Source organism: Mastigoproctus giganteus, chromosome 2 (assembly GCF_048544385.1).
Source record: "Mastigoproctus giganteus isolate SK-2022 chromosome 2, ASM4854438v1, whole genome shotgun sequence".
Taxonomy (NCBI): domain Eukaryota; kingdom Metazoa; phylum Arthropoda; class Arachnida; order Uropygi; family Thelyphonidae; genus Mastigoproctus; species Mastigoproctus giganteus.
Window position 1 is genome coordinate 140,678,874 of NC_143576.1, and position 13,314 is coordinate 140,692,187.

Sequence of the window (13,314 nt, forward strand, 5' to 3'; positions counted from 1 at the left end):
CTGTTGCCAAAGCTATTGGCCGCAACTTTTGCTCATTTCTGCTCCCACCTCTGTCAAAACCACATGGTTCCGTTGTCACTTCAGCCAAGGATAAAGCTGACCTGCTAGCATCCCATTTTTCTTCCAACTCGTGTATTAATGATCTTGGTAAAACACCTCCCACCATTCCCAACACACTCAATTCAATGTCTCCTGTGGTCTTCCGTCAAAAGGATGTCAGAAGGATTTTGACTAATCTTGATGCTAAGAAAGCTCCAGGTCCTGATGGTATTTCTCCACTTGTTCTCAAAACCTGTACTCCTGAACTTACTTCTGTTCTTTATCACCTTTTTTCACTTTCTTATTCCAAAGGTGTTTTTCCTTCTGCTTGGAAATTTCCTCATATCCAGTCAGTTCTTAAAAAGGGTGAAAATCCCTCCCATCCAGTTATCATTCCATTGCTATTACTTTACTCTTTCTAAGGTAATGGAGAAATCGATTAACCGTCAACTCTTAAACTACCTAGAAATCTTCCGTCTGATCAACGATCGCCAGTATGGATTCCGTCAGTGTCGGTCCACTGGTGATATTCTGGCTTACTTATGTTACCCATTTAGGGACAAATTCAATGGAAAAGTTCAGTGAAACACAAGCAGTTGCTCTTGACATCTCAAAGACTTTCGATCGTGTTTGGCATAAAGATCTTCTAAACAAGCTTCCATCTTATGGTTTGTCAATTGTTTTTAGTAATTGGTTATCCAGTTTTCTGTCTGATCACTCACTGAGGGTGATGGTAGATGGCTCTCTGTCTTCTAACTTCTCCACTAATGCCGGTGTCCCCCAAAATTCAGTTCTTTCCCCCACTCTTTTCATCTTTTATATTAACGACCTTCTTCCATTGACTGGAAATCCTATCCACAGTTTTGCCAAAGATAGCACATTGCATTCCACTTTCCATTTTGAAAAACCTTGCCCTGGTCAATCAACTTCAACTTCTCGAATATCAGCTACCAATTCCTTAAATGCTGATCTCTAGGTAATTCTCCAGTGGGGCAAAGACAACTTAATTGATTTCCACCCTTCTAAAACTTAATCTTGTCTTATATCTCGCAAAAAGGATTCTTCTTCTCCTATGCTTACCTTTGGTTACACTCTGATTTCTAGGCAAAATGATATATCTCTTTTGGGGATTACCCTGACTTCTAATCTCTCTTGGCACAAGCACATTACAAATACTGCTTTCACTGAATCTAAAAAAGTTGGTTTTCTCTTTCGCTCTCAGCATTACTTTTCTTCCAAACAGCTGTTCACTCTATACAAATCACAAATCTGCCCTACAATGGAATACTGTTCCCACATCTGGGGCAGTGCCCCCAAAACATCTCTCAGGCTTCTAGATTCCATTCAGAAGAGGGCGGTTAGGTTAATTAATGACTCCTCTCTAGATGTACTGTTTCTGCTGCATGCTGCTGTCTCATAGATGTACTGTTTCTGCTGCGTGCCTTTTCTACAGATTCTTCCATGGGCACCGCTCTTCTGAATTGGCTTCTATAATTCCCGCTCTCTCTTTCAAAACAGTCCGAACACGTGCTGCCCCCAGCCAACACCCATTTACTGTCCAACTTTTCATCTTCCTCGTTTATTCATTCAACTGCCGTTTTCTGGAACAACCTTCCTTCATACGTATTTCCTGAAAATTACAGTCTAATGTCAACAAATATCTTCTTTCATCTTCTCAACCCTCAATCCAAGCATAGTACTAAGTACTATAGGTTCTAATACCTGTCATGTTTGGGGTTTTCATAAAAAAAAAAAAAAAAAAAAAATATTGAACAACCACATGCTCTCCTACCTGCAATCTTCCACAAATGAAACAATTGTAACTCATGTAGGACTTTTATGTATATTTTTATTAGCAGCTTACATACAGCTGATTAATGAAGAGAAGATCCACATGTTCTAAACTTTAAATAACATTTGCAGTTGAATATTCAATAAGTTTATAGTTATGATAAACTCATCAAATATTCAATGAGTTTATAGTTATGATATAAACAACAATCATAACTCTTAAAATTTGCTTACAGATTAACTTCTAAAGTTAGTTAAAACAAATGCACATATATCTATCAGGTTTCTCCTACTGTTACACACTTAAAAAACATATATTGTTCTACTTGCTTTTTATTCTACTTTTTTTTTTCTTACTTTTATTTTCTAGAGTGTCTCTCTAGAATTTACACACATCAGAGAGTATCAAACATGTGAATGATGCATTCAAACTGATACTAACAATGCTTAGAGCTATCAAACAACAATAATACAAAACATATGGTTATTTAGTTTGGCATAGTTTTAAATTATGAATGAAACTACAAATAATAACAAGCTTAATATAACACACACACACACAATACTTTTTTTTTTTTTTTTTAGGTAGTTGTTGGCGCATCGGCTTCTGCGGCCATAATGCACCTCCCAAGGTTTTTGCAGTACTTTGATCCAAGCCTGAGGCGGGATTCGAACCCGCGACCTTTGGGTTGCCAGGCAGGCACTTGACCCACCCGGCTAGCCCGGTCGGCACACACAATACAAACAATATTTAGAACACAATGAGTTAATTATATATGTTAGCAAATTTATCTTAGTCTCTTTGGATAAAATTCCTTTTCAGTGATTACTGCTGGTAAAAGTTCATTGTTTGGCAGAGAAGAAATCTAATAATAATAATTTATGAATACTCAATTCTACACCATAACCAATCTCTATCTCAATAATAGAGATAGTATCCAAAATTTCTCCCACATTAATCTTCTCTTGTTCTCCAGGAATGTTTTTTCCAGTTCCTTCATTTATTAATTCATCAAAGTATTTACTTTATACTTCAAAAATATCTTTCTCATTTTATTTAACTTCACTCCTGTTCATTTCTGAATAACTTAGTTATGGTTATTTCACCTGATCTGAGATTTTTACATAAACACCAAAACATTTTCCCACTCCCTAATACTTGTTTTCCATGTCTTTCCCAAACTATTTACAAGATTTTTTTTAAAATTATTTTGAACATATCTTAACTCTTAGCTCTTATCTTAGCTATATACTTAGCAAAGTGCAATTCTGCAAGGTACCAAACTTCTTAATAATCAAAATAAATCATAAAAATAAGAAAGAAAGAAACAAAGCAAAACTCACCCTCAGGAGTGCAAACACAAAAATCTCCAGTCAAGGAGATACGTCCTCACACTCGCCAATACTTTATTGGGTGTGAGGGCGAGTACTCAAATAGCAAAATTGCATTCTAAAATTATATATACCTTCCTTGCCAAGTATAACCCTATTGTAGCATTCATTTGCTGCATCAGTTTTGTAGCACATTCCTTTTCCACAATAGTCTTGAAGATATAATCAAATTTGTCTTTATAGTAAATGTATTGTAATTATGCTGAAATAATGTATTTGAATTTAAGAGTGCATGGTTTGCACAAAATTCTAACAGTCTTATCACTGTTTTCCTAAAATATCTCTGTAGATGCAATTGTCTTTTCCTACACCTGTTATTTAAATCTCTAGCCAATATTAATTTTCTTTGCCATTAGTTTCTACTGCCCTTTCTAGGATATTAAAGAACTTTTCTATTTCTTTTTTTTTTTTTTTGTTTTCCTGATCCTTCAAACAAATTTCATCACCCAATTTTATATCTTCAATTTTATCCACTATTGGATAGTGATTCCCAGCCAATTAACTTTATTCCAAACTGGTTCTAAAGCTATTTCTATATGTTTCTTACTGTGCAAGAAATGTATAAAAATAGCTTATTCTGAACTAGTTCTAAAGTTATTTCTATACATTTCTTGCACAGTATCTTAGCTCCAGAATAAAGTGATGTATTATTATTATTATTGTTTATCTGCAGCTTATCCATATTCATCCACTTTCATTCATACATCTGTTTAGAATGTTTTTCAAAGAACAGCTTGCCATTCTTATTTTAAAAGAAACCCCCTGGCTCATGAAATTTGTGATCAACTTCATTGAGTTTAAAGCTGATTACTGAAATGGCTAATGGGAGTCAGTAAGGGACTGGGTTAGCCAAGTGACCATTTGAATACTGATAATAAATGCATTTAAAACTAAATTATTTGAAAAAACAGGCTGTGGACAAAATGCCTCATACCACTCATTTCCCTTTCCCCATTTTTGAACAGATTAAACATAATATATAAAAATAAATAGAGATCTACCAGGTTGTCAAGGAAATGCAGATAATAAATAATGAGCAGAATTACATTTACTGTACAAGGAAACAGTTCAGCTCTGATAAAGCAAAGTAACAATAAATAGAATATAATTAATCCTGCCCACTGAAAGAACATTTTTAACTACACTATTGACAATTACTTCAGTGAGAGAAATCTCTAAAATACATATTAAAGAAATCATACTAACTTGGACACTTTGTTCTTTAGATTCCAGACATTCAGGTTGCCATCAACATCTCCCAACACAAGAATATCACCCTTCCATGCAATACAAGTGGTGCTACCCATTCCTGCCTAAAACAAATTTAAATCAATAATTTTGAATGTTTATATATTATATAGATATTTCAATGGTCTTTCATGATTAAAGAAGTTATGAAGCACTCTTATGCTACTCAAATATTTTTATTCTATAAAACTAATAGTATTTTTTACTGCATGTGTGTATTCATTATTTTAATTTGGCTAATTCACCATTAAGCATTAAACACAGTAAACTTTAAATTATTTCCTAGCCATGATGAGCTAGTGGCTAACCAATCGCAGCCAGCAAGGAAAGCTATTAGAAAGTTAATACAAAGAGGTACGAAAACATTATATTCTAGTGGTTTTAAATTTTGTTCATGTTAGCATGTACAGTTGTCTCTAGATCTTTTTCCTTATCAAATAATCTAGGATAATATCTCCCCCACTCTCAAAGTTATGTTATTCTAGGATTACTGTTACCCAAATTCAATATCTTGCATTTATCAAAGTTAATTTTCAACTGCCATTTTTCAGCCTGTTGACCTAGTTTATCTAGATCTGGTTGAAGCAGTATACCCAGATTAATATCATTACTACTCTGCATCATCAGTAAGTTTAGATACCAAATCTGCAATACATGCATCAATATCATTAATAAATATTAAAAAGTGGTAAGGCACCCAACACTGAATCCTCTGCTACCCAACTCATAACATTAGTTCTGCTGTTCTAGTCTGAAGCATAATTTCAGTTAAAAAAATTACATTATTCCATGCTGCAATAGGAATACACACAAGGGGAAATTGAAAAGTTTCTAACTTCTCATAGAAGGAATGCTGTAAAATTGTAACAACCCATTTATTTTTCAACATAGTCCCACCCTTAAGTCAACACACTTTATGGCATGATCCACTAGCTTTTGTATCCAGCTCAAATAAAATTTATAAGACTTGGATGCAAACCAGTTGTTGACTGCATCCATCACAGCATTGCCACTGCCAAATTTTGGTCTTTTAAGTTCTTTTTGATATTTGGAAACAGAAAATAGTCCAATGGAGGCCAAATCCAGAGTGTAGGGCAGATGCTGTAATAGCTTGAACAAACAGTTCTGCCCAAGTTACAAATGCTATGTATGCAGGTACATTGTCTCAATGGAAGACTACTCCTTTGGCCAATTTCCTGTGCCTCTTCAGCTTAAATTCCTCGTGGAAATGTCCCAGTAGATTAGAATAATAATTGGTACTGATAATGGCACCTTGTTTCAGGAAATCAACCATGATCATTCCACTCCTTCTGCATCCTAGAAGATGGATGCCATTACTTCCGCACTCAAAACTTTTTAGGAGGGGAAGAGGAAGAGAGAGATATGCTTCCATTGTTTCAATTGTTCTGTTTCAGGGTCAAAGTGGTGCACTCGTGTTTCGTCCATAGTATCGCCCCTAAAACTGAGTTTTATTAGCTTCAAAATCTATACAATCTCACAAAACCTCACTCTTTCCTGCTTCTGATCTGCATCCAGTGCTTTAGGGACATATGAGATGCTGAATGTTGTCTCAATGTGCTTCAATGTTATTCTGCAGTCTTGCATGATCAGGTCATGAATGGCATCCATGTTTGCAGTTGTCAACTTTGGTAACAGGCCTTCCACATGCAGGGTGCATCTTCAACACTGTCTCAACTATGCTTAAATTCTGCAATCCAGTTTTTGACCATGGTATATGAAGATTCCCCTAATGTTTGCTGCATGTCTTCATGAATTTCTTTCGGTGACATTCTCTTTAAATGAAGGTACTGAATGACTGCACAGTGCTGGATTCTTTCAAGAGTCACCATCTTCATTCACCTTCCATACTTCAACACCCTCTGTAAAGGAGAATATAGTTACAAATCTGAAATTTTCTGTGAATACACAAGAAGAGTCATAGCACAGATTGGCAGTATTGTTTTTCATGAAAACATTTGCAATCTGTATTAGGCTAAAAACTTTTCAAACTCTCCCTCATACATCTTCCCCCTTGCCATCTGTACTTTTATGACTCATGACTATCAGATATTGACGAGTTCACTGCTGCATACCTGTTTAAATTCATGAGGCAATTGGCTTTGAATATAGGCAAACTGCAATGCAGTCAACTTGTGTTGTTGTCAAAATCAAAGTCACAAGCACTCCATCTTGTCTTGTAACATTTTTTTAAAAATTTAAATCAATTTGAAGTTGACAACATAGTTTTCCTTGTAATAGCACGACTTCTCACTACCTTGTGCATATATATAACAGGGACATCAGCAACTACCTTTGCCACACCATTAGTAGAGGCATATGTTGCAGGAAAGCAAGCTTATATAGCATCAGCCGAGAAAAAAAAAAAAACCCTTCCATTTCACCCATCCATTACTCCAACCACCCGCTGGCTCACTCATTCTTCTATGTTGCGAAGAAAGCTTATACAACGTCAACAAAAAAAATCCCTACCAGCATCATCTGTGCATCCACTATAACATCTTGTCTAATCTTTCCTTAATTTAAACTATCCACAAACAAAACTTAATTCAAACTATCCACTAATTATCAGGTGACACAAAGCCTATGGTAGATATAAGCTAGTCTGTAATCAAGTCACAAAGGAGGTTAGGCAAGTGAAGGCAGATCACAAGAAATCTTTGGCAAAGGATACAAATAAAAAACCGCAAAGGCTTCTTTACTAACGTAAACTCTAGAAGGAAGGGGTTGAATTAGATTGGTCCACTTTATATCGATGGTTTGACTGTTGATGATCCTGCTCAGGTAGCTGGCCGACCGGGCTAGCCGAGTGGGTAAAGTACCTGCCCGGCAACCCAAAGGTCGCGGGTTCGATTCCTGCCTTGGGCTTGGATCAAAGTACTGCAAAAACCTTGGGAGGTGCAATATGGCCACAGAAGCCGATGCGCCAACAACCACCAAATCAAAAAAAAAAAAAAAAAAAAAATCAGGTAGCTGATAAACTGAATGAGTATTTTGCATCACTTTTGCAAACAGGAAACTGAATTCATCTTCCATACCACCCATGGAACTTTAATAACACCATACTAGTTACCAGATAACTAGTAAGTTACTGGTACATAAACTAAATTGAGTTATCAAAATAATTCAGTTAGCATTTCATTAAATGTTAATGAGACATCAAGTCTATTCACAAAGATTTGTAAAAGATAATAATAAATATTAGTTGTGTGTTGTGACCATGTTGCAAGTATCCACAACACCAGTTTTTTTTTTTTTTTTAATTAATTGAAATTGGTATATAATTATAAATTATTTTAATTACTCACTACTCTTATAATCTGCTATAAAGCAATATTATTTACTCTTACACATAAGTACATCATGCTGACAAGAACATACAATAATACAATTTTTCAATCTTATGCTGTTAGTAGCAGATGTAGTTAACTTTCAATTAAACATGAAGACTTACCTTCAATAAAAAAAAAATATATATATAGAATTATGATTATTAGCTGTTCTCTGAATGCTGTTTAGTTTTTAACTTAAAAGCACTACCTATAATAACAATCATAAGTAATAAGGTGAAAACATCGTTCCTCCTTTCCTATGGAGTGGTTCCGTATACCGCATTACGTGTCTGGATTGTGGGGGGGGGGGGTGTTATGTAGGTGAGTCTGCTAGAGGATTGAAAGACCGGGTTTCTGAGCATGAGGTGGCTCTGTGAACCACTAATTTTGAATGCTCTACAGTTGCCGAGCATTATTGGGTTGAGCAGCACAATCTTGATCCCTCACGGGATATTGAAATAGTCGACTATTCATGCGATTACTGCCAGTGGTCATGGTTTGAAGCACTGCACATAGCTAGCAATAATAGTACTATGAATTGCACAAAGGGAGTGCACTTACACCCTATTATAGAATGTACTGTATTGCAGTGCGATGAGCGCTGCAGGTCATCACATGTAATTCTGTTCTACCGATGCCAGACTCGTGATACCATGATCATGCCCAGCTGACTTTTGCTATTGTACCCATCAATATATACTGAAGTACATCATTCACCGACTAGCTGATGAAGAGGCACTTCATCTCGAAAGCTTCTATGTATTTTGATGCTTTTATTATATTATATTTTAACACTTTTATCTTATTTTACCTCTGTTTTATCTTATGTATTTGTAAAATAATAAGAGGAGTTTACCTCAATATAGTACGTAGAACACTTCCATATGATACTTCAGAAATTAAAACGAAAAAAATCGAAAAACTTACATTAGAGTAAAAAATAATTAAAAATCAATTTAATGCAATTAAAAATATTAAAAAGAATTTAACGAAAATAACCAAAACATTTTCCTTCCTGAAGCTGACAACGCTTCTATACTCTTGCTTTATACAGTTCCATTACAGTACCTGGTTTTTTTTTTTTATACAATTATAATCAAGAGCATTTTTCTGTTCCTTTCCATCTTTATTAAAAAAAAAAATTACCACTATAAAATACTTAAATAATTTCTTAATTTGTTTCTATAAACTAACTTACATCTGGAGGAATAGTGGATCCATCTTTTAATACATTTCCCTCAACAGAAAAGTGATACAGTTGGCCATTGGTATCAGTAAACACAAAGTGTTCTTTTGAATAAATCAATGATTTGGGTGACCTAAAAATAAATTTGAACTAATGTTTTTAAAAATACCAATATATTTTTACAGTAAGGTATCACAAAAACTTTCCAGTGCTAGTTGAGAAGGAATATATTGAAAAACTAGTTAGAAATAACAGAAAAAACATCCAGAATGGAATTACAGTAAACCCTCATATTTAAACTTTAGAAATAGGAAGTTATGTCAGAATATATACTGACATAACTTCCTCACGATGGTATTTACCATCAATTTAAATATTTTCACTGCCAGGGAGCCAGGATTATCCTCACCATCATATTCCACCAGCTTGCTGGTCACACATCAGTAACGAGGAGTTACCTGAATCTCCAAGAATGGGTGTTCAAGGACACTTCAGATTCTGAATAATCTTCAGTAGAGTTTTCACTGCCATTATATGACATAGCAACATTTCACACACTTTTACTCCACACCAGTGAGCACAGTCAAAAAAAGTACTGTAATATTTAATGAATTTTTATTTCTCGGTAAAACACTTTCCACTGCTATTAGTGGAGTCCCTCCAGGTTTGCTATTGGGCTGGTTACTGGTTTTAATATTTATTAATAACATTGATGTAGGTATATCAAGTTTAATGATGACCAGAAACCGTAGGATGGTTAATAGCAGTAATCAGGGGTGTGTGCTCTCTAACAAGATGTATATAAATTAGGCAGATAGATGGAGAAATGGTAATTGAGTTTTAACACTGATATATGCAAGGTACTGCATTTGAGTAGCATTAGCAGTAATTCCAGAATACCATACTAAGTGGGTAGTACTGCAGAACGTGGAATGAAAAAGACCATAGGCATAATTGTACAGTCTAGCATGAAGTTTTCTGAGCAGTGTAGATAGCCTGTTAAGATAGTTCATAGGGCTTCTGTCAATATAAGGTTTTTTTTTTTTTTTTTTTTTTTGGTAGTTGTTGGCGCATCGGCTTCTGTGGCCATATTGCACCTCCCAAGGTTTTTGCAGTACTTTGATCCAAGCCCGAGGCGGGAATCGAACCCGCGACCTTTGGGTTGCCGGGTAGTCAATATAAGGTGATACACTAAATTTTGGGAAATGATAAAGCTTACCAGTTATTCGAATGAATCTTCAGAGAAGATTCATCCAAATAATTGGTAAGCTTCGATTTCGATTGCATAAAAAAAACTAGCATGCTTTTTACTAATTAAATAATCTAATGGTATTGTTGGTTAGAAATCACACTTTGAATTTCTTATTAGATAATACAATAGCTCTGATTCCTGTCCATTGTGTCACAACTGTCAGCATTATGTCAAAATGGGAATCCATGTTGCTGGATTTGTCAAGTGAGTAGCATGCTTTCCTAAGAAATACAGCCAGGCCTCACATAACGAGAGTTTGATTAACGCGTTTTTCAGTTACTGCTATTTTAAAAAAATTATACTACTTTTCACTTTGCAAATTTTTAGTTACCGCAATCTTTTTTTTTTTTATGTGATAGTTGAAAAAGATTTGAATCGTGCATTGACCTTACCACGCGTTAGACAGGCAATAAACAATCGTTTGCCTGGTGCCCGCCTCAGCGCGTTCCATGAACCATCGGAAGAAGACATGCTACTTGTTTGTCTCCCGCTAATAAACAATCCAGACTTGCATTTAAAAATTCTAATTTTTAAATGAACCAGATGAAAATGTTACCACAAAGGAGATAATGGTAAAAGAACTAAACGAAATCTTTCGTAACGCAGAGAACCTCAAACAAAAGGTTTGAGGTTCTTTGCGATATTTATTTCAACAGGGCCCAACATTGTTGTCGGCTATTGACAATTGATTGATGAAAAGAGAATGTCAACACTGTTTAAATATTTCCATAACAAATTGTTTCTTTATTGTGTATTTTATGTCAGAGGTTCCCAAACTTTCTCAGTTCACGATGCCCTTAGCGTCTCAGTAATTTTTTCACAGCACACCTAGACCAAAAGAAATACCTAACAGCTCCGTTTATTAAGTAGTTAGGTCCAAACAACTTAATAAGAAATATTGAAACTGTGAACTACCTCAAGCTATTAGTTCGCAAGGTGTTCGACAGATGTCGAGTATCACTGTGTTTCCCTCGAAAATTTTAAATATTCTGTGGCGCACAGTTTGGGAACCGTTGTTTTATGCAATAAACATTTAATTCCATAATTATTTTCGTTATCTTTTACATGGTATACAGTTAAAAAGTTACTTAAAAGGTATTTTTAAAATATTGAAAGGTCATTCCTGGAGGTCAAGGACCAATTATAATTTTTCCTATTGATTATTATATTCGATTAACGTGTTTCCGTTTTGCGCAACGTGTCGCAGGTCGAATTAATCACATTAATTGAGGTCAGCCTGTAAAGGTCATGGATTTAAATCCATCTCCAGTGTGGTTGTTGCAATTGTTCATATTTTTAAATGTGATGTATAAATGGTGAAAAAATGATTTCGGCAATGAAATATTCTTTAAAACTAAATACATTAAGAAAATTTTTATTTTGTTTCTCAGAACAAACTAAACTAGAATTACAATTAATAAGCTTTCGGCTGGGAGAAAGCTTATTAATTGTAATTCTAGTTTAGTTTGCTCTGAGAAACAAAATAATTTTCGTAATGAATCCAGAGCACGTAGGCCTTTTTTACTAAATACATTAAGTCCTTGACTTTGGATGAATTTTGGTAGCAATTAATTCATTTCAGTGATTTTCGTGCAAGTCGAAAAACTGCTTAAATATGATCTATTTTTAATTGTTTATTCATTTTGAAAGGAAAATCCAAGCAAATCAACTTCTATTTATGAAAACTTTGTGGAAAGAAAACTTTATTCAATATCCTATAGAGTACATACTCGTACATAAATATAAAAAAATATCTAATTTAGCTGAAAATACCCATTCTATACTAATCATTTAATTTGTTCTCAGACTCTGGAGATTTTCATAGTGTCTTGAAGTACTTGTCCAATGATGTCTGCACTGTAGTTCTTTTTTTCTCGTTGTAGATTAGTTTGTAGCATGCAACTGCATCATGCACTGCCCCAATCACATTACCAAACTTTTTGGTATCCGGATCCTGAGCTTTTAAGCCAGCTAGTCCATCGATCGTTTTAAAGCATTTTGCCATTTCCTTAGTATCAAAATCGTTCTGATGGTCCAACTTCTTGTACATCCTCCGAAACCTCGTCTTATTCTTATGGTCATCAAGCTCCATTAAATCTTCATTGCTTAATTCCTTTCTATGACTTTGCAACAATTCAGTAAAGTCATTTTCCTCTAAATTTAATTCCAATGTTCTGGTCATTTCCACAAGCTCTAATTACATCTTACATGTCTTCACTTCCTGAAGCATTTTTAACAAACTGGGGGGGGGGATTTCTTCCAGACGGCATTCATGGTTGATACTGTCATTTCACTCCAAGCATCATCGATGTTTTTAACAGCTTTGTAAATGTCAATTCTTTCCAGAACTGCTTCAATAATCTGGCATTCTGTCCTTCAGTGGCCCTTACTGCCTGTCTAAATGTTGTTTGTAGATAATACTTTTTGAATGTCTATATTACAGACCAGTTAGTTTAACTTCTGTTCCGGGTAAAATAATGGAGTCACTGGTTAAAGATGCATTGCAGGATCACCTAGACAAGACTGCAGCAATAATTCAGACATAGCATGGGTTTGTTAAGGGAAAGTCTTGTCTGATCCTCTTACCAAGAGAGGCTTAAGTTCTCCAAATTGCAGCGGCTGGAGACTAGGCACCTGCGAGGTGATCTGATTGAGGTGTATAACGCCTTGAATGGGATTCTTCCACTTCTTCAGATTACGAACCTAAGGGGGCATAAATTCAAATTGAGGAAAGACAGCTGTAGAACAGATGTGCGGAAATTTGCCTTTAGCCAGTGGATGGTTAATTGCTGGAACAAACTTCCACCTGTCGTTGTGGAAGTTGATAGCCTAAATAAATTTAAGGAGGAACTGGACAAACATTTAGAGGAAATGGTTGTTTTTTTTTTTTTTTTTTCGGCTGATGCTACATAAACTCATATGCTTGCTTTCTTGCATCACATACCACGATTACTATTAGACCCTGATCCATGGGCTGAATGAGGGAAGTTGTATTTGCAGGCAAAAATATAACTTTTATGTTTTCGTGATAGTCACACATAGTTGTTGGGTGACCA

The 13,314-nt window shown here is 35.1% G+C and overlaps 1 protein-coding gene across 1 annotated transcript in view; it reads right to left on the minus strand.

The window, feature by feature from the left end:
- Window positions 1-13,314, minus strand: part of LOC150089619 (WD repeat-containing protein 11-like) — a 334,891-nt gene that overhangs the window by 160,716 nt on the left and 160,861 nt on the right. The window contains exons 14-15 of the mRNA XM_090390050.1: window positions 9,019-9,139; window positions 4,429-4,535 (exon numbers count right to left, since the gene is read on the minus strand). Of these exons, the coding sequence (XP_090246176.1) occupies window positions 4,429-4,535; window positions 9,019-9,139 (228 nt within the window). The remainder of the gene's footprint in view (window positions 1-4,428; window positions 4,536-9,018; window positions 9,140-13,314) is intronic.